General features: G+C 40.9%; 1 protein-coding gene across 1 annotated transcript in view; it reads left to right on the top strand.

Annotated features, from left to right (window-relative positions):
* Window positions 1–19,403, top strand: part of LOC308144662 (uncharacterized protein) — a 33,122-nt gene extending 13,719 nt beyond the window's left edge. Inside the window, exons 10-24 of the mRNA XM_080515842.1 lie at window positions 2,857–3,007; window positions 3,691–3,827; window positions 4,087–4,198; window positions 4,527–4,590; window positions 4,853–5,056; window positions 5,466–5,611; window positions 8,157–8,275; window positions 8,483–8,604; window positions 8,695–8,792; window positions 9,122–9,258; window positions 9,598–9,722; window positions 12,075–12,220; window positions 13,943–14,045; window positions 14,803–14,939; window positions 17,025–19,403. Coding sequence (XP_080371968.1) covers window positions 2,857–3,007; window positions 3,691–3,827; window positions 4,087–4,198; window positions 4,527–4,590; window positions 4,853–5,056; window positions 5,466–5,611; window positions 8,157–8,275; window positions 8,483–8,604; window positions 8,695–8,792; window positions 9,122–9,258; window positions 9,598–9,722; window positions 12,075–12,220; window positions 13,943–14,045; window positions 14,803–14,939; window positions 17,025–17,148 — 1,925 coding nt within the window. The 3' untranslated portion in view covers window positions 17,149–19,403. The remainder of the gene's footprint in view (window positions 1–2,856; window positions 3,008–3,690; window positions 3,828–4,086; window positions 4,199–4,526; window positions 4,591–4,852; window positions 5,057–5,465; window positions 5,612–8,156; window positions 8,276–8,482; window positions 8,605–8,694; window positions 8,793–9,121; window positions 9,259–9,597; window positions 9,723–12,074; window positions 12,221–13,942; window positions 14,046–14,802; window positions 14,940–17,024) is intronic.
* The last annotated feature ends 264 nt before the right edge of the window (window positions 19,404–19,667 follow it).

Here is a 19,667-nt window from a genome sequence, read left to right as displayed (position 1 = left end):
CTGTGCAGGGTGAAGCGTGAGAGACAGGCTCTGAAAGCATTCACCCTCGCGGCTGAGAGACGCCGAGTCCAGTGTTAAACCCACTGGACTCTGCACTGGGGATAACACACTTTTCTCTGAGTTTATCATGAAACCCAAGCCAACCAGGTGATTTATGAGGGTGTGGGTTTGAACTATGGCTTCCTCTCTGGACCGTGCCAGGAGGAGCCAGTCGTCCAAATACGTCCAAATGATGCCCTGTCGCCGCAGCGGCGCCACGGCTGCCTCGGTACGGCGTACAAATACCCTCAGGCTCAGAGATAGGCTGAAGGGGAGGACTCTGTATTCATAACAAACACCCTGAATTGTGAATCTCCGATATTTCTGGTGTGGAGGATATATCAGGATATGGAAATATCCTGATATACAGTTCACATCAGTCGTCACATCAGTCGACCTAGTCCTTTAGGTCGACTGATGTGAACCAGTCATTCTGACGCAACATATGCAGCAGGGATGCATGTGTGAGCATCCTGAATTTGTATGTTCTGAGGTATTTGTTCCAAGCCCGGAGATCCAGGATTAGACAAATCCCGGTCCCTCCTCTTTTGGGGACCAGGAAATACCCGGAGTAAAAGCCGCTCTGACATTGTTCAGGAGGCACTACGCATAGTGCTCTCTTTATCAACAGTGAGTGAATCACTTCCTGAAGAACAAGAGCTGACACATCGCGCACTTGAGAATGGACTACACCAGAGAAATGAGGGGGAACGGCGGCAAACTGAAGCCTGTAACCCCTAGTGCATTGACCGCTTCGGCGGATTGCCGGGTCTGGAGTTGAGATGTAATCCGCTCCGGCCCTGGAACCGGCTTCTCTATGCCCTCACAATCCAGGGAGGAAGCTCCATGTACCGGGCTTCTGCAGCTGAATGGGCAGTCCTTCCATGAGGATGACAGCTCATCGAGCAGCTCGGGGAAGACAGGGAGTTGCTGTTTCGTCGTCCTCGTAGCCTGGGGTAATTTCTTCCCTTCATAACGGGACCTGGCAGTCTCTGTTATTACTTCAGGCCAGGGCATATTCAGCCGGGATGCAGCGCATTTGCACACCGACTGCATGTCTATACTGATGGAAGGGGAAGCGGGTGCGCTTCCCTCCTCGTCCTCGAGGGCAGCCACAGCAGCTGGTGTGGCGAACTGAGGTGATGGAATGATCCTCACTCTCATCGTCAGATATGAGGATCTCCGAGGTGTAATCCTGGCACTCCTCATAATCCAACTCCAGCACGTCTACCATGGGAGGACACGGAGTTGCGAGGACCAGCTGGAAGCCCCAGCTGGTGCCCGCGCTCGCTCTGGGGTCCGCGTCATTCTTATCCTTGACATCGCTGGTGACTGGTGTGTCACCGGAGGACAAGAACGGGTCCTTGCCAAACGAGCTAGCTTGGCGTGCTTGTCGTCATCGGAGACTTTTCATGGTGAACCGGACACAGTGCATGCATGAGCCGGGGGTCTCGATAGCCTGCCGGGCGTGTTTTGCAGCCCGAGGTAGAATGAGCAGACCTGGTGTGAGTCGCGGCTCGATATCCTGTTCCCACAGGTACAGAGCCGGGCCCCGGAGTCTCCATCTCCTCTGGGGTGAGGAGCGTGGGCATCCATAATGGTTAGCTGTGGAGCTAAACAAGAGGTGCCGTGAATTAGCTGGTGTGCTAGTTGCTCAGGGCGGTGTTGGCTGGTGTGCTAAACCGTGAAACCTTCCCGTGGTGTGGTCAGGCAGGCAACTCTCCAAGCTATGGTGAAGGATGGAGGGTCGCAGTGTGGCAGCTCACGCTCGGCGACCAAGCCGGCTTAGCTCTGGTCTATGAACGGTTAAGCTAGCTCGTGCTTGTAAATTGAGAGATGCTACGGCACGAAGCGAGAAGAGGTGTTTGAGTGACGCTGCATAGTAAGCGCAAGCTACTTAAGGATAGGTGGCTCCACCCTGACGTGGGTGTCTCGATCAACAGCCAATCAGGATTGGTGTAATGAGATAAGTGCTTCTGAGGCATACGCAGGGGGCGTATCCCATAGTGAGACATTGAAAGGAATGCTATGTATGAGAACTGGTTTCTTTCAATTGAGGCTGCTGGCCAAAGTGAAGCCTCATCTCTCACATAAGAACTTTGAGAGTCATTCGTGCTTTCATCACCTCAAGACTGGAGGACTGCAACTCCCACTGTCTTATTTATCCAATCTTTTACATGTTCACACTCCTGTTTTATCACTGAGGTCAGCAAATCATATGGTTCTTGTTGTACCAAGTTCCAGACTAAAAACTAGAGGTGATCGAGCCTTTTCCATGGCTGCACCCCATCTGTAGAACCGCTTGCCTCTCCACATTAGAACCACTCTGTCTCTTGAGTCATTCAAGTGTCAACTCCAGACACAGTCGCTGGCCTTTAACAGTAATTGAGCACTGTGATACAGTGGCATTGTATTTACTGTGTTTTCTAGGCACTATGTATGGTGATTTTACTCACTGTTGCCCTTTTTTGTTTTATTGTTTTATTATTACTTTTAGCTGTGAAGCAAATTGGTCAACCTTGACTGTTAAATGTGCTGTATGAATAAGGTTGGATTGGATTGGATGAACCTGCCCAAAACAAACAAAAAAACAACAAACAAACAAAGAAATACATGTTCCAAAAGGTTTAGGACAAGGTGTAAAATATAACAAAAAATGGAAGAATTTTTTTCAATAGAAAAAAACTGTACTTGTTGGAAAAACGTATTTCATTCACATGATACTTTACACAACTCAATCTATCTTTTTCTTTACTTTATAACTTGTCAGGCAGCGATCATGTTCCAGAGTCGAATTTCATTGTGTTTGTTACTTAGATGGAGAAAAGATCCCAAACTGCAGTGAAGACATCTTGAGAGAAACATCCCTCAAGAGAGACCTCGTCATTGAGAAAATGTTGCTCAGTGTTCATCCCTCAGTTACAACATACCATCTTTGGATTTCTCTTCACAGTGTCACCAACCAGAAGTATGTATTAATCAATGACATGTTCTTTAAATGTGCTTAGAGACTGTATACAAAGCAGTGTTTCCATGTACATTGCAAATACATATTGCATGCATTGACAATAAAACAATGGTAAAATGAATTAAATTGTGGTGTGCACATTTAGGGATAACTTTACATTAGAATGGGGTAATGGGGTATTGTTGTGTAAAGGGAAAGTGTTAGATGATGTGTTTGGGCATAAACAAGGAAGTGACGAGGAGCGCTGGGTGTTGGGAATGATTGAAATGTTTGACATGTCAGCTGTCAAAGTGGTGAAAGTTATGATGAAGTCAACTCGACTTCAACCTTTGTCTCGTCTTTTACGGCTTCCACAAAATAATATTTATACAATTGTTAGAAGGATGATTAAAATGCAAAAATGAAAGTCAGCAGGAAATGACTAAAGCTTCTCATGAACGCATTTTATTCAGAGCAGAACAAAACCAACATATTAGATGTTGGAAGTTGGACTCTTTACAACTTCATCAAAAATATCAGCTCGTTTAATCAAAAGTTGTAATATACTGAGGAATACATAACTTGTTTTAGAGAGGATAGACATTATCAGAAGGGAAGTTGGGGAAAAGTTCAATAATTTAGAAGATTAAATGGTACTCATGGCATTTAAAACACACTAAGACACTGATACATCTGTCTTGCAGCTTTGAAATACACACAGGGAAAACGCTTGCAGACATGACAGAGGAGATGAAAGCTTTCCCTTATCTCAACGTGACTCCACCGCTGCTTTTGAAGGTTATTGGACTGCAGGACCCTCGGCTGGTTTACCTCAGTGAAGGTAATGCATAGTGTTTTAAAACAACATGTCACCTCCTTTAAAAAAAAAAAAAAAGATTTCACTCTTGAAATGAGCAATCATCTTTGATGGTCACACATACAGATGACTGTGGAGGTGTCTCTCCACAGTCTTTGTACTGTGAAGAGACACCTTCACGCTTTTGATGTTCTTGACCAGCCTGGCTTTTCTCGATCGTCTGAGTATAATGAGTCTTACTTGTAATCATAAATCTAAAAAGCTATTCTTGTATCTGTTTCAGATAACGTTGGTGTTTATGAGGGCAAAAATAAATCAACACCTGAAATGATTAATGTCCTTGATTGTCTTGCTGGGAAAAGGAAAACTGTGGATGTGAACACACTGGCAGCTTCGTAAGTACCGATTAGTCATTCATACAATAGTTTTGTGCTATTTTAATACAACACATTAATTTTTATAAATAATTTTTAGCATTCTTGTACAACATGGGAAGGCTACGTGGGCCCACCATCTGCAACATTCAACATGGGGGAGCAGTGCATTGCTCATGTAGTGCAAGAGAGTGGGGAGCCAGGTAGCATCATGGACCCTGCAAAAGAAACTGGCTTTGATCCATGAATCAATATAAATAGAGAGTGTAGTTGCATAATCATATTCATATATTGATTTTATTTCACAGCCCGTTCATGATAGTAAAACATGAAATTTTCTGTTTTGCAGAACCGGTGATCGTAGGGATGATCAGTCATTTGTCACAACCAGGAGTCCAAAGGAAGCCATACTGGTAATTCTGATTTCTCTCTTCTGTAAGATTAACATCAATGTTTTTAGCTCAATGTTTTACGACTGAGTAAAAGAATACCAGCTGAGTTAGCACTGAAGTCAACATTTGTTGGAGACTTTTTGTAAATCTTTCAAATGAAAGGTTCCAATTCTACTGGCCAGTGAATGGTCAAGGTAGAAAAATAAATATAGTTTTCTTAACACGCAAGTATAGAAGAAATTGTTTTAAATTGTTTTTTGTTTTTTTTTAACACTGTCTTCAGGTTCTGATAGATTCCAGTTCATCGATGGCTGAGGAATGCTACGGAAATGTGAAAATACACAAGATCCATGCAGTAAAAGAGCTTTTTGACAATTTTGCATCACGAACGATGGCTTACGATTTTCATCATGTTATTGGCCTGGTAAAGTTCGACTCTGAAGTTCAAATGCTCCACACCTTTACAGAAACACTTGAAAAGTTTAAGGTAAGTTTTAAATGTGGAAACCTTCAATGCGCATGTCACAGTTCAATGATGAGTAATGCAAATCCATCAATCTTGGATCTGAATTTGAATTATTTAAATTAGCATTAGTCTGTATATGTTTGCCACACTTCAGAAACATATGTCAGAGACAATTGCTTCTCTACTGTGGAGTGTCCTTTATGTTGTATGCTGCATGCTAAAATGTAAAAAAAAAAAAAAAAGGTATACCTGGCCAACATATATGGACTCGTGCTAATTATAATTTTAAATTTAAAATTCAGATGCATGAGTGATGATAGAACTTGCATTAGTCATCACGAGTCTGACGTGTTGATTAAAGATTTTCATATTTTCTGAATGTTTAAGAGCATCTTGAGCTATGATATAAACGACAGTGTTCTTTTTCTAGGAACATATCCGCACCATTGAGCCCTCTGGACAGACAAAGCTGTATGATGCACTACAACAAGGAAAGCTTGAGCTGGAGAAAGTCAAGATCAAGTTCCCAGACTGCAGACTTCGTATTCTGTGTCTTACAGATGGAAATGACGTTGGGTAAATTTCCAGTGATATGCTAGTTAGCTTTAAATGCAATAACCAACTTAGGCCACCTCCACACGAGCCAAAACAATGTTTTTTCTCCTCGAGGTTCTCAAAAAAAACATTCTGTCCACATGTCACTATGAACACGACTCAACACGAGGCTTCAGGGCATGTAGTACACATGCCAGGCCTTTAGGGGCGCTGTGACTCACTAAACACACCAAAAATGCAGAAGAAGACAGAGCACACAAACATTTAGAAGTAGATTCCTGCTCATAAACCTTTACATAAGTCTAGTTCTATATGTCTATGGTCCCCGCAGCTAATGCTGCTAGCGTCATTAGCTTCTGCAGCTCCACCGGAGTTTGTAGTCCGTTGTTGCTGTGGTTATTAGGTGACATCAAGGACCCTGGTGGGGGAGAGGGGGACGATTACGTCATCTTTTTTACACAGATGATCGTCTTTGCCGTCCACACTCCGGGGTGCTGAACAGCATGAGCCGGGGTTTTAGAATTTATCCACTCTGGGACCCGTGTTTAAAAAAAACTGTTTCTGTGCTTCTAAAACACCGCCTCATATGGATATTAGTCCAAAAACAGCTCGTTTAGGTTAACCGACATTCTCATGTGGAGGGCTCCTTCGGCCTCATGAGCCCAAACAATCTTTTTTTTGCCTTGCCTTCTTAAAGAAATCCCATCTATACATCAATATGAACACAGCTCAGCACAATGTAGTACATATAGTATGCACTGTGGCGCAGTGGTTAGTGCTCTCACCTCACTGCAAGAAGGGGTTCAAATATGGCCTTTCTGTGTGGTGTTTGCATGTTCTCCCTGCGTGTGTGTGCAATGCATTCCATTCCAAACATTCAGCAAGAGTCCCTGAGCAAGGCCATCGCCCCCCCCCCCCCGCGCCCCCTGAGTGCTGCTCTGTGGTGGCTACTGATGGAACAATTTGAAAAGGAATTTCCCCTCTGGGGAATATTACAGTACTTTAAAAAAATTTTATAAATAAATATACCAGGCTTTTAGGCTGTAATCCTAACCCACATATGTCTGCCTGTTACTGCAGCCATGTGTGACTGTGTTTAGTGTGTTGTTTACAGTCAGGGGACGTCCAAAATGGCCGGTCCAGTCGTACCACTCTGACATGTGAAAAACCTCAATTAAACCTAATAGTATCGGTAGCTTCTGCAGCAACATGTAGTCTGCCATTGTTATTGTTCTTCAGTGATATCACCGAGAGTTGAGGGAGGGCCTTATATGATCGTTTTCCCAAAATGTGGATCTTTGTTGGTCGCCATTTTAGAATTTCCCCAATCTGAAACACACAAAAACATTTTCTGGCTCCTACATTGTGTGGATCATCGGCCAAAAATGATGCATTTATATGAAATGGTGTTCTCGTGTTGCCAGGCACTGAGAGTAAGTGAAGATAATTGTCAAACGTCAGTCAACCAATGTGATACATGAACAAACATGTAACTCTTTTGCGGCATAGACCTACATGCGTAATAGTCCATTAAATAATACAATTCTAACTGACGAGCTATTGTAGATTTGTCTCTGCCAAATTACCATATTTTCTGGATGCAAGTTGCAATTTTAGTTTGACTGGTCATGCTACCTTTATTAAGATGTGGCATACTGTCTATCAAAGTATATTGGTACATACATTCTGGGACCACTAAGTGTCACTGTACAAGAACAGAAATCTGCCATAGTACCACAGAAAAACCTCCATTACATAACTCTATTTGACTAACAGTGCAAGTAAAATGTTATTAAGAAAAACTAAAGAGCATAAGTTAAAGAAAAAAATATCTAAAAACCCTATCGTATTTTCTCTCCTCTATCCCCTCACCCCAATAGGAATAGCAGAAAGCGGCACCGCTGACTGGTTCTGCAAAGGTTTCCTCCTGTTAGAGGGAGCTTTTCATTTCCACTGTCACTTATGCTTGCTCATGTGGATTTGTTGGGTTTTTCTCTGTTAGACACAGACAAATGACTGTGTTATATTTGATGCTATTTAAATAAAGTTGAACTGAACTGAAAAATATGCAACAAGAGCAGCACAAAGAGTTCAGACTATGTGGGAAACTTGTGAGGGACTGGAGAAAAGCAGAGACAGTTACTGTGATGAACACAGCGAAGGCTAATCGTGGGTTCATCGTAGCATCACAGCAAGAGCCGAGGAACAAATTCACAGAAGGTGCTGGAACAGCAGCAGCTGAATCAGAGTTATCAACACTGCAGTTACGTCTGGAGAGGAAAATATAATTGCAACTAATACACCAATGCAATATGTGTTTGCATTTATTTCCTCTTCATGACATTTTTTGTTTGATAGATGTAAATCACACTGAGTGGCAACTTCTAGTCCAGAAATGACAATATATCGTATCATCGACACTATTAAGAATTGTGACTGTGTGTGTGTGTGTGTGTGTGTGTGTGTGTGTGTGTGTGTGTGTGTGTGTGTGTGTGTGTGTGTGTGTGTGTGTGTGTGTGTGTGTGTGTGTGTGTGTGTGTGTGTGTGTGTGTGTGTGTGTGTGCAGATCCTCCAGCATGCCGGCTGATGTTTGCATCAGTCTAATAAAATCCAACATCACTGTGGATTCAATTCTTCTGGGAAAGGTGGAGAACACTATTCTCCATGGAATCAGCATTGCAACAGGTGGAGTTTTTCTTGTGACCTTCTAAAGTAAATATACATTGTAGAACACAAAACCAATTTGATGTAATGTAAATCAATTTAAAAGGGAGACAATGACTATAACTTACAGAGGGTTACATAGAGATCCAGGGAAAAGTTTTAAGCAGGGATACCATTAAGTTGTGCTTCCTTTTCTTCTGTTAATCTTGAGTAATCTTATCTTTTCAGGGGGCTGCTGTTTCAAACCAGAAACCAGCATAGATGGTCTCAGACTTTTTGAGAGTGAGACTGTTCTTTCTTTGGAAATGAGGAAACTCAAAAATAAAGCTGACCCATCAACCATCACTAAAGTTAGTCATTACTGCAAATATATTCAAATCAAACCCAACCCTTTGCCATTACAACAACATGCTGTATAATATTGTTTTCTCCTATTACAGGCTGTTTTGCAGGGTTTCTTCACCACTCATGGGTATGATACATTCCCAGAAGCCATTCTACCAAGTCAGATCACAAGTAAAGTGACTTTAACACACACGTAAGTCACACAGAGCTAATTCCACAATTCTTTTGAATATGCCTGTCTAACGGAGTGTGGAATGATTTATTTGTAGTTTGTGGACATTCATTTTTTTTTGTTTAATGTTGTATATAGGGAATATTTGAGCATTTATGAGGTTGTCCTGAACAAAATGACACCAAAAAAGGCAAGGTTTAAGGATTTTATATCTGAGATATAAAGGAAAAATCAATTGTAGTGAAAAACGGCACAAAATGCTTCAGGCCCCAGAGGGTTAATGAAATATGTCAATCTCCACAAAATGTTTGTCAATCCATTGAATTAAGATATAAAATAATTTGCATCAGTGCTCTGAAAAAGAGGATCCTGGAGGCCAAAGACGGTCGTTTGATGGACAAGGATAAACGCATCATGGAGGAGCTGAAAAGTCTGCACTGCGACCCACATCCTTTCTTCACCATCCTTCCCTCCGAGTCGGACTTCAGTAAGAGCCACGTTTTATTATGGTTTCTCAGTTACATTTGTGTTTCACACCATACAATCATAGCTTATATTCATGGGTGTAGCTGTAGTACAGTTTACTTCAGACTGGACAATTTCTTTCTTCACTTGACTCTCTCTTGTCCAACATCACGATGCTCTCTACCCCGGCTCATTACATTGATACAGTTGGCAGGTTGTAGTGCAGTAGTGCTTCATCTGGCTAAATATGTCAATAATCATGGAACAACATTAAATCTAAATGTTGATGAATCGTACATCTCTAAATTCAACCAACATCAAAGATTAGTCAACGGTTGCATCTTATTTTCATCTTTTTCAGCATTCTGGAAACTTCTCATGGAGGGACCTCCTGACACCCCCTATGAAAAAGGGGCCTTTGAGTTGTTCTGCCAGTTTGGGCCAGACTACCCAGTGAAGCCACCAACTGTTCGCTTCGTCACACCTGTATCCTGAATAAGTACCATTCATCAATATGATGAAAATGACCTGCTCCCAATTCCAGATGACTACCATTGGGGGGTTCACCGGGGGGTGGGGGTGTTGGTGGTCGCCCAGGGCGGAAAAGCAGCAAGGTCCACGACTGATGACATGCGCTTAAACTTGTGAAGGACAATTGGTGCCATTACTTTTGCTCTGGCTTTGCTTTCTTCTGACGGAGCCATTTGACAGCAACCTCACTAAACAAGTGCTCAACAAAGCCACACAATACAAAGATTCAAGCAAGTCTTGGATTAGAATAATTGGATTTGCATCCAATTTGTATTCATTGGCCAAAAATCCACACAAAACCACTTGGGAACCCCAGAAGGAACTTCATCAGTGGTGAAGATTTTGTACTATTCTCCTGAGGTTTTCCCTCCCTTACCTGAACAGAGGCACGTTTGGGTAAACTAAACAAACATCCCCTGAGGGGATTCCTTTTTTCAACATTGACTAATCAGTGGACCTCCACATTACCATCGTGGGTATTAAGGTTCTCCTAGGCTTACTGTGGTGGGGATTGAACCTGTGACCTTCCAATGCCAAGTGCGGCCCTCGAACCTCTTGGCCACCACTGTCCTAGTGATGAGGGCACCGCTGACACAACAACAAAAACAAGCATATCCGCAAAACCTTCTTCACTTTTGGGGGGTCCGTTTACACAACACCAGTGTTCTGATCCACTGCATGCCTGAAACAAACATGGCCGACCCGTAGTGGTTTGACTCACGGTCCGTATTCTACTTTTATAGTCCATAATATTGGGAGTGTAGTAGTTTAAACGCACCCCAATATCATCCGATTCGTCATCGGTCCCCCAGAATGTTGGGTTCTCTCCATTTTGTTAATGTTTATAGGTTATTGCTCTCTGCACCCATGTATCTGTGGTTTCATTACAAAAAAGCAATACCACCCTCCAGTGGCACTGCATAGTAACTACAACATTGTCAATGTGTCCACTGCTGCAGTGTAAATGCAACAGTTTTTTTCAAACAGATTTTTACTCTGGCTGTTACTTCCTTCTGGACCAGGTGCCTCCTTGCTTTGCCCTTAGCCTTGCTTTAGTTAGTGGATGGAATATTGCCGAGTCCAGCTCAGTCTACAGTCACGGTTTCCAGTGCTCTGTGGTGCAGCCAATATTTGGTCTGGTCCACTGCATCGCATGCCCTCCATGCCCTTCTGGTCCTCACCTTAATGCCTGCCTATGGGACGTTTGGATCCTTGAACTACCTGTTTGGTAGCAATGCCCTTGGGCAACCTTGAAGTCCTTGCTGATTCTGTTAAAGGGGGGGGGGGTCAGTTTGTTGGTGGTGCCATAGAGGTTGATGCAGCTTAAACTTCTTGGGAGTCCCAAACAAATTTGGAGGGGCCAGCAGTAACTGATGGGATCTGGATACTGTTAAGAGTGAAGAGGAGTCGTCAATAACCTTCCCTGGCTTCATTATCAAGGATCTGGATTTTGCTGATTTGAAGGACGTCCGGGCCCAAGTGAAAAGGTTGTCCAAGCCCTTTAGGATCCACCTGCCTACTGGGAATGACAAGGTTGTTGTCAATTGGAATTACAATTGTTCCGATTATTTTTCTGATCAAGTCAGCCTCAGTGTTATCAGGCGTACAGCAGAGGCAAAGAGCCCAATAATCATATAGTCGGCAAAGTCCCTTATAAACATTGAATAGCGAGAAGCTTCATGCCTCATGAAGTCTCATCAACCTCTGAAAGGTTATCAAGAGAAAGGAAAGGCTCCTTTGAATTCTGTTCAGTGTACATTGTTTTTTGTGTTGCCCCACCAACCATGAGGTGGCTCTTGGAGAGCACGAGAGAGGTCCCTGATCAGAACCCATCAAAGGCCCAATGGCCTTAAGAGTTTTGAAGAGATCCACAAGTTTGAGGATATCATCTGTTTCCCTGGAGCGGCTACAAGAGGGAACGTCCATTTTTAAGGGAGGCTTGGAGTCAACTATTGAAGTCTTGACAGCTTGATTGTTGAAAAAGCGTTCAGAAGTGACAGATGTTTGGGTAGAGTCATCATTTTTCTGTATGTACCTTCATCAAGCTAGTGGATGTGTCAAACGTGGGCGGTAAGTCCTGTATTGTTATTGTTCTTTGCCGAGGTGAGTGAGGTCGATTGAGAGGAGCTTTACAATGCTTTTTGAAGACACATCCATCCAAAACACCACCTCTGAGACTATATACACCATGAGCTAAGATGCTATTAAGTTAAAGTCTCACACAACTGAAATGTCAAAACAGCAATTTTTATCACTTACAATCTCTTCCACTTTGATCGAACTGATGTTTTCTTAACACATGTGAAGATATACCACTGCAACATTAACAGTGTAGGACGCATCTGCCACAACATATTTGACCGTAATTGGAGTGCCCAATATACCATGAGAGATATCCTCGATGCTGTGTTTGGACTGCTGATCAGTCCTGAGCCTGAAGATCCACTGGACAGGTAAGATTCGAAGACTCAAACATACTCATGCTCCCAATACATCTTCAGACTGACGTGGCAGATAATTCATTACAACTGAGTATTCCAGCAACATACGTTTCATCAATGTGCCTACCAACATCTTGACATCTGGATTTTGTCCCAATATCTGATGACAATTCTGATTTATTTTAATCTTCCACATTTTCACACTAAACAATGAGTAAATCACATTGCTACAATATAAGACAAAAAGTAACACAACATGCAGAACATGAATGTCATGTTGAATGAAATGAAAACCCTCAACACAGAACACAGTATGGTTTTAAGGCCCAATCCCAATTTTCTTTTGTACCCCTCCGCCTACCCCTAAGCCCTCCGCCTCCGCCTCTGCCTTCCCCTCCAAAAGGAGGGCAAAGGCAAAGGGATATGTTTCAGTCCTTAGATTTGGGACACCCCTCTCCCTCTGCTCAGACCCCCACCCCTCTCACTCCGTCTCATAGTGTTGATGTCATAATACGGCACCATTCTATCAGCAGAGCTGAGACACAGATGTTTCGTGTAGATTTTCCAGCAGGAGCATCGTCATGCCGTCCTAAATTCAATTCTTGAAATGTTATAAACACGGTATCTACGAAACAAATACACAAGGAAGCTACATACGACAGATGGCAGCACTACTGCCGTTCTTACTAGTATAAAACAGAACAGGTTTATATAACTTTAGAAGCATATATATGTGAAAAATAGGCTTTCATTCATGCAAGTCCTTCGGCGCCATGTTGGTGAGTTGCGTAAAAGTTTGAAACTCCTCCTAAACGCCGTGTTTAAAGTCTGTATCTGTAAAAGCTCCATTTGTAGGGGTAAATAGCCCTTCCCCTCACCCCTCCGCCTCTGCACAGTAGTGAAATGGGACACCCCTCAGACTCTCGTGAACGTGCATTTCAGTGGGGTAGGGGTAAGATGAAGGGCTAAGGGGGAGAAATGAGACGCTGCGTAAGCATCACCATGTTCAATAGACAAGACAAGAGGTCTGTGCTACGAAGCAGGATTAACAAACTCAGGATATCTCTTCTTTATCTGTATTGAAATACCTAGACATGTGCAATATGTTATCAGCAGTACTACGAAGCTAGTAATCAACACGGTAATTCCACCCAGGGTTTTCCAATTGAGATCAATGCCTGTTCACATAAAAGGGTTGGTGTTTCCAGACTCTACCCTGGTAAGAAGTGAACCAGTGTCATTGTACGGAAAACTGTGCCTCGATCCTGGAAGTTAGCTCAATAAGAGAAAATACTGCTTCCTGCTACAGTCTTCAGAGGCTTTATAAATACAAGAAAATGTTGTATTACGCCACTACATGAATACAGGCTACAGAAGAAATCCAATAATGGACTGAAACATTTAAACCATGTTTTTGTTTTCAAGTATCACATTTCTGATGAAGATTTACACAAATTAGATGCATCCATTACTATTTATATGATGATTCCTGGTTGTTAAATTTTTATGATTATGTAAACAGACTCAAAGTATACACTGTTACTTCAGAAAGTCTCCGGAGTTATAAACATTTTTAAACTCAGTCACACTTACAGGGGTACAGGTTCTCTGAATTAAAAATCACTAACCATTAAGAATGGTTCAATTTCCGAGACTGTGTTACTGTTTAAAAAAAGGCAATTTATTTCACAATAACATTTTTTTAAATGTTGGCATTATCTTTGTTTACGGTAGCATTCTGGCTGAGGAGTACCTGACCAACCGTGAGACCTATCAAAAGGCGGCTGAGAAACACACAGTGGAAACTGCAGCGGAGTCTGTGGATGACAAGGAGAAGGTAATGAATGGCAGTATAGGTTGTGAAAATAACTGTAAAAACTTACACTAAAGAGGAAATATTGGAAATTTGAGGGTCAATTCATCTAATTGAATCTCTAACCACATCTAATCAGAATCACAAGACTTTAATAATCCCAAGAGCAATTTATAACTAATAATTCCAAATTAATTCTTAATAGCTTCATCATTATACAAGTTCAGGAACTTTAAGAGTTATGACATTTAGATATTTAATTAAGGTTACATTTTAATTTGAAGTTCCTAAGAGTCAGAGAAATCATTGTATTAACTGTAAAACCAGTGCCAAGGTTCACTTCATGCTAAACAAAGCTACTTGATCTCTTTATCTAGGCTAGAGAATGTTCTTGTAATGCAGTGGAATTAACATACTAATCACACATTTCCACATGCTTTTTAAGAACAGCATCATATTTAGCATACAGATATTTAGGAGTTTTTGCCAATTTCTACGGTCAAGATCAAAACCAAAGGTATACATTGAAATGATGATCTGATTCTGCCTGGTCTTCACCCAGTGACTTATGATGTGTTTGTGACTTGAGCTTTGAGAAGAAATTATGGAATTCTAGTTTTAATCTGGCAGAATTTCTCCACTTCAAACAACAGTTCTATATTACAATCCATAGTTTCATTTAAGTGAAAAGAAAACTATAAAATGTGTCACTACACAGGTTGTCACTGTTCTTCTGTCAACAATTTATAAGTGGGAAATGTATGATGTGTTTGACTTGTAGAAACTTCTGGAGCCTCAGAAAGAGACTGTACCACCTCATCTCATCTGTCTACTGACCAAGAAGGTGTTTGTTGATCCTGTGAAAACTGAAACTGGGATGGTGTATGAACGGAAAGCCATCGAAAAACACCTGAGAATGTGAGTTCATTGTTGCATTTATCATTCTGTGGTTATTCTTATACTTCTCAATACTTTCAGATTCGATTTTCATTCCTTTTAAAGTGTTTTTCAACCAGCACGTGAGAAAAGAAACAGTGCTCCGGGCGTAAATGAGCAAAGTAAAACTAATCGCGTTTTCGCATGCTACTTCCGGCATCGCAACAAAATAAACTTCCGGTTTTCAACATAAAAAAAACAAAACGTTTCAACACGAATAATAATATTAAGCCTTCTAACCAGGTGGGTTCCATAAATTGTGTGTGTTTTTGTTTGTTCTCTTAAGTTTTTAATTTTGGACTCTTTTGTTTTTGGGACTTTATTCAACAAGTAGTTTTGGTATTAGCTTGGAGACACATTTGGTTGGTCTTCCTTCCTCTGCAACCACTTGTATCCTGACAATTTCGATATTGTGCCTGCGAGAACAATTTTCAAGGTCTAACACGTTGATTTGTAGCTAGTTGTTGTGCTTCGTCACGTCTGGCACCTGGATTCAATTGTCTGTACAAGAGCTTTGAGAATGCGTACTGCTAGCGTAGCTCCTGGGTAGATAAGCAAACCTGCAGGGATAGCCTGTGAGGCTAGCAATGAATGACAGTTGGTTTCAAATGTGTCAAAGCATTCCATAATGGCCCTTAACATTGATTTGGTCATCTCCCTGCATAGTTCAACAAACAGTGGCGGTCCGTACATTTCTGACCTTGGCCTCCACTAGTGCTGGGTCAATCCACCTCTCAAGAACTTTTTCATGGCTACAAAAACCATGCTATGCAGAAATGCAGTATAAAGAGTGTCGTGGATTTTTGATGGATTGCAGTCCAGGGCCAAGTGCGACATCAGAAATCTTCCACGAGCATATGACAATAATTCTCTAACTATACTGATACTCAGCTAGTCTACAAAAGCAAAAACAGGCTGGGAGACAAGATCTGGATGCAAACAGAGTTGTGTTGCTGAAACCCGGAGCCCAGGTCGACCAGTGGACACAAAGTCAGTGCTTCTCGGTTCAGTCTTTAAATACACTCCTTCGGGGTCGTCCCCCTCCCATCAGACACATCCCCTTTTCTTCTTGATCATTCATCGTTAGTTTGGAAATAACCGTGTTTCTTCATAATGCACATAATGCGTGTGGGAGGCCCCTCCTTAGCGTTTTTCCGTTCATCGTATGTTTTAAAGGTGTTCATCTGGCTTTACTCCGGGTTTTTCCATGGCTGTACTGGGATACAGTTATGATTGACTTCTGGTCTTTCCACAGCCTGAGATTGATTTCTGGTCCTCCCACGGCTATTCTGAGACACAGTTATAATTGTTCGAGCTTGCTTTCCATTTTTTAAAAACATTTATAATCTTGTTACATTGTTTTGGTTCAATCATCATGCATAGTATATTCGATTACATAGGCACTCATAATGGTGTTCCAGAAAAGGATAATTATTCAACAAGACAAATTGCATCACAGATAGATAGTCGTGAAGCCAGAATAAATACCTTTACTGAGGAAAAAATATCTGGAGTTCACAACTCTGCTTCAGCTGCAGCTCCATTAAAAAAGCGGCTGCTTTTCCTGAAGCTTCTGGGGGTCGAGGACGGTGGCAAATGTCAGCTCTTTGTTGTCTTGAAAATAATATAATGGCAAATACTATAATCCTGAATCCTGACATGGAGTTTGTAATGAGTGCGAGTAAATTGCACCGGACCTCTGTGCACTCAATGACCTCTTGAACATTTTTTTGACAATAAATCTGCAACCAAACGTCTTTATCTTCCCCTTTAGTCATTGTAGGTTGACAAAACCGCTATTAAATAAACACAACTATCACAACAATCCCTTTAGAAAAAAAGCTCATATTCCATTCAGACCAATACTGTGGTGAAAATAGAGATGTGACATGGCGCTACTTCCTACATCACATATAATTTATTGTCTTTCTAGAATTCATGGGTTTTTGTGTTTCCCAGTGTGACTTTGTGTCTGTATGGTTTCAATTTAGTATCCATGGCATATCAATTTTTCTCATGTCTCGTCTTTTTTAATTTTTAAAAACTGTCCCACAAATGTTTTTACAGGAGCAGATATGATCCATTTGCTGAAGCAAATAAGATTGTCAGAAGAACTAAGCTGAAGCCAGACGTCAACATGAAGAAAATGGCGAAAGAATACCGGTCCGGTCAACTTCAAACCTGGGTGTAGTGAAACTTTGGACCTGATCTCCACTGTGCCGTGGATGTTGTTCTTATGTCATATTTGAAGTTCATCAAATTCATATAATTCGTTCATTGGGTCATAATCACATTTAAATATTTTGGAATGAAGATTTTCTGAGTAAACTTTGTTATTCTCTTCACAAAGAAATGTATTTTTCCACTTATTATTTTTAATTAATATGCAAGATCAATAAAGTCACAACAATCTAATCTGTCTTGTTATAGTCACATACTTTCATGATTTTATTTACACACATTTGAAGAATTCTGAATTTCACTGGATTAACAGTGAATGCTGATCAGAGTGAAATTAACTACACATAATTGTAAAATCAACACCAAAACACCAAATGTTTCTTAATGTGACAGTGCTATTTTGATCACTAGTTATGATGGTGTGCTTTCTAAGTGTGATGAGATATTTTTACTTTCATTACAGTTTATACATTTTCTTGGAATATCTTTTGGGTGACTGAGCTCTACAAATATCAGCTGATGGTATAAAGTCAGGAGTGAACAAAGGCGCGTATGTGAAAAACAATCTTACTTCAAGATCTGAGTTACATTTCACTGCCATTTCAGGTGCAAAACCTGTTTTTGTTAATGAATCTGAAGACATTCATACGTAATGCAAAAAATCTTCAGGATTCTGAATCTCAAAGTCAAAAATGCAAAATCTAATCACTTACAACATACAGACATTTGAATGTGGCCACTTTAGAAGGACCACAAATCTGTGTGTGCAAGTTTTACGAACGTTGGCTCAGTTGTAACGTTTAAAAGTTTCACTAAGACACTTGTGGGATTTCTTACATAATATTCTGTGTCGCTGCCCCCGGCCTCTCGAACAAAGCAGACGTATTCGACTGGTGCAACTAGTCTTTTATTTAAATGGACACCGTGAAACTAAAAGCAAAACAAAGGTTTCATTTTAGAATCACCCAGTTTACAAAAATATATTATTTCAATGTTCATTATAGAAAATTCATTTAATTTAAAACACATTTACTTTATTACAAAACCAGCCCATAATTAAAACCTCCGTAGAATAAAATATTAATTTCATAATACACACATAATATACTATAAAGATAATCAACTCCTATTTAAACACCAAACATACTGACCAAGGGCTGCTGTTTGCTCTGCAGCAGCGTCAAAGTTTTGATTGTGAGCGTTTGTGTGCTAACAAAGGAAACAAATAATAAACAACCAACCAACTTCATGAGTGAATCAAAACAAATGTGGGACGCTGCAGTTCAACCTACCGTACCGTTCCAGGAGTGAAGCTCAAATGACCACACGGGACTGCAAATCTCCCAAAAGAAATATCCCATAATTTAAGTAAATAAATACATAAATAATAAATGGTGATTGACAGGCCAGGGGGGCCAGCTACATTCTCATCTCGCCCCCACCGGGCCACACGTCCTCATGTACTTCAGAGTGATCGGCGAAAACTGACTGGAATTAGTTGTTTCAATTGATTTGACATCAACCAATGAGCTCCCAGACAAAACAACACGGTTGACTGGCCACAATTTGAATCCAATAAAATACATCAACACATTTCTGCTGTGGGGCAAATAAAATACTGGTGTGAATTCTGCTGTAAAAACACAACAAACTTCATCATTTCATCAGAAATATCACTTAATCAATGTTACTTTGAAATAACGAAAAATAACCGGTATAGCAAATTCATATTTTCATGGCTTTTTGGCAAAGTCTTGATCACACTGCTGGGAATATCTATCCTGCCCCACTTTACTTATGCCTTAACTCTGCTAACACAGTTTTTAAATGTTGCAGTTGATGGAGTTTTATTCACAATGGAATGTTCAATTAAAATGATGTTTGACACAAAGATGCATCTCTTACGTAAGAGGTTTTATTGTACATTGAAATGATTCGCTTAGTGTTAATTAAGTGTCAATTTCATCACTTCACCTTCAACCCGATTGGTGAGTATTGCTTTTCTTCTGTGGGTGTTTTCTGGATAACATAATAAAATGTTTACTAAGACACGTGGTCAACTACATCAAACATCCATGATGCTTTCAAAGTCACCATTCTTAAACTTGCAGGATTTTCTTTTCCACACAATTAAATGTAACTCAGATCTTGGATCCTGTCTTATGCATGTTGTAACTAATCTGGACAAAAACAAGATGTTTGATTACAAATTGCACAATCGAGTCATTGACTGTGTACATGAATTAAAAGGCTGTGCGGCTCTAAGCAAACTAATAAACCTGAAATTTGAAATGGTCTCACGCTTTGTTGTCAGTGATTTTCATAGTGTTTGTGATTAAGTGACTTACATGTTGGCAACGGAGGTCGCAGGAGTCAAAAGCGTAATGGAAACATTTCACAAGGGTCCAAATGGGATCGAGACGGAGCGTGAATGAAGGAAACGACTCGGCAAGAAAACGAACATGATAGTGAGACGAATGAGAGATGAACCGGCAACAGAGGACGACAAATATAGACTTACATTGGTGC

The sequence above is a fragment of the Blennius ocellaris genome (assembly GCF_963422515.1).
Source record: "Blennius ocellaris genome assembly, chromosome: 20".
In the NCBI taxonomy this organism is placed as follows: domain Eukaryota; kingdom Metazoa; phylum Chordata; class Actinopteri; order Blenniiformes; family Blenniidae; genus Blennius; species Blennius ocellaris.
This window is presented reverse-complemented; position numbering and strand designations above follow the sequence as displayed.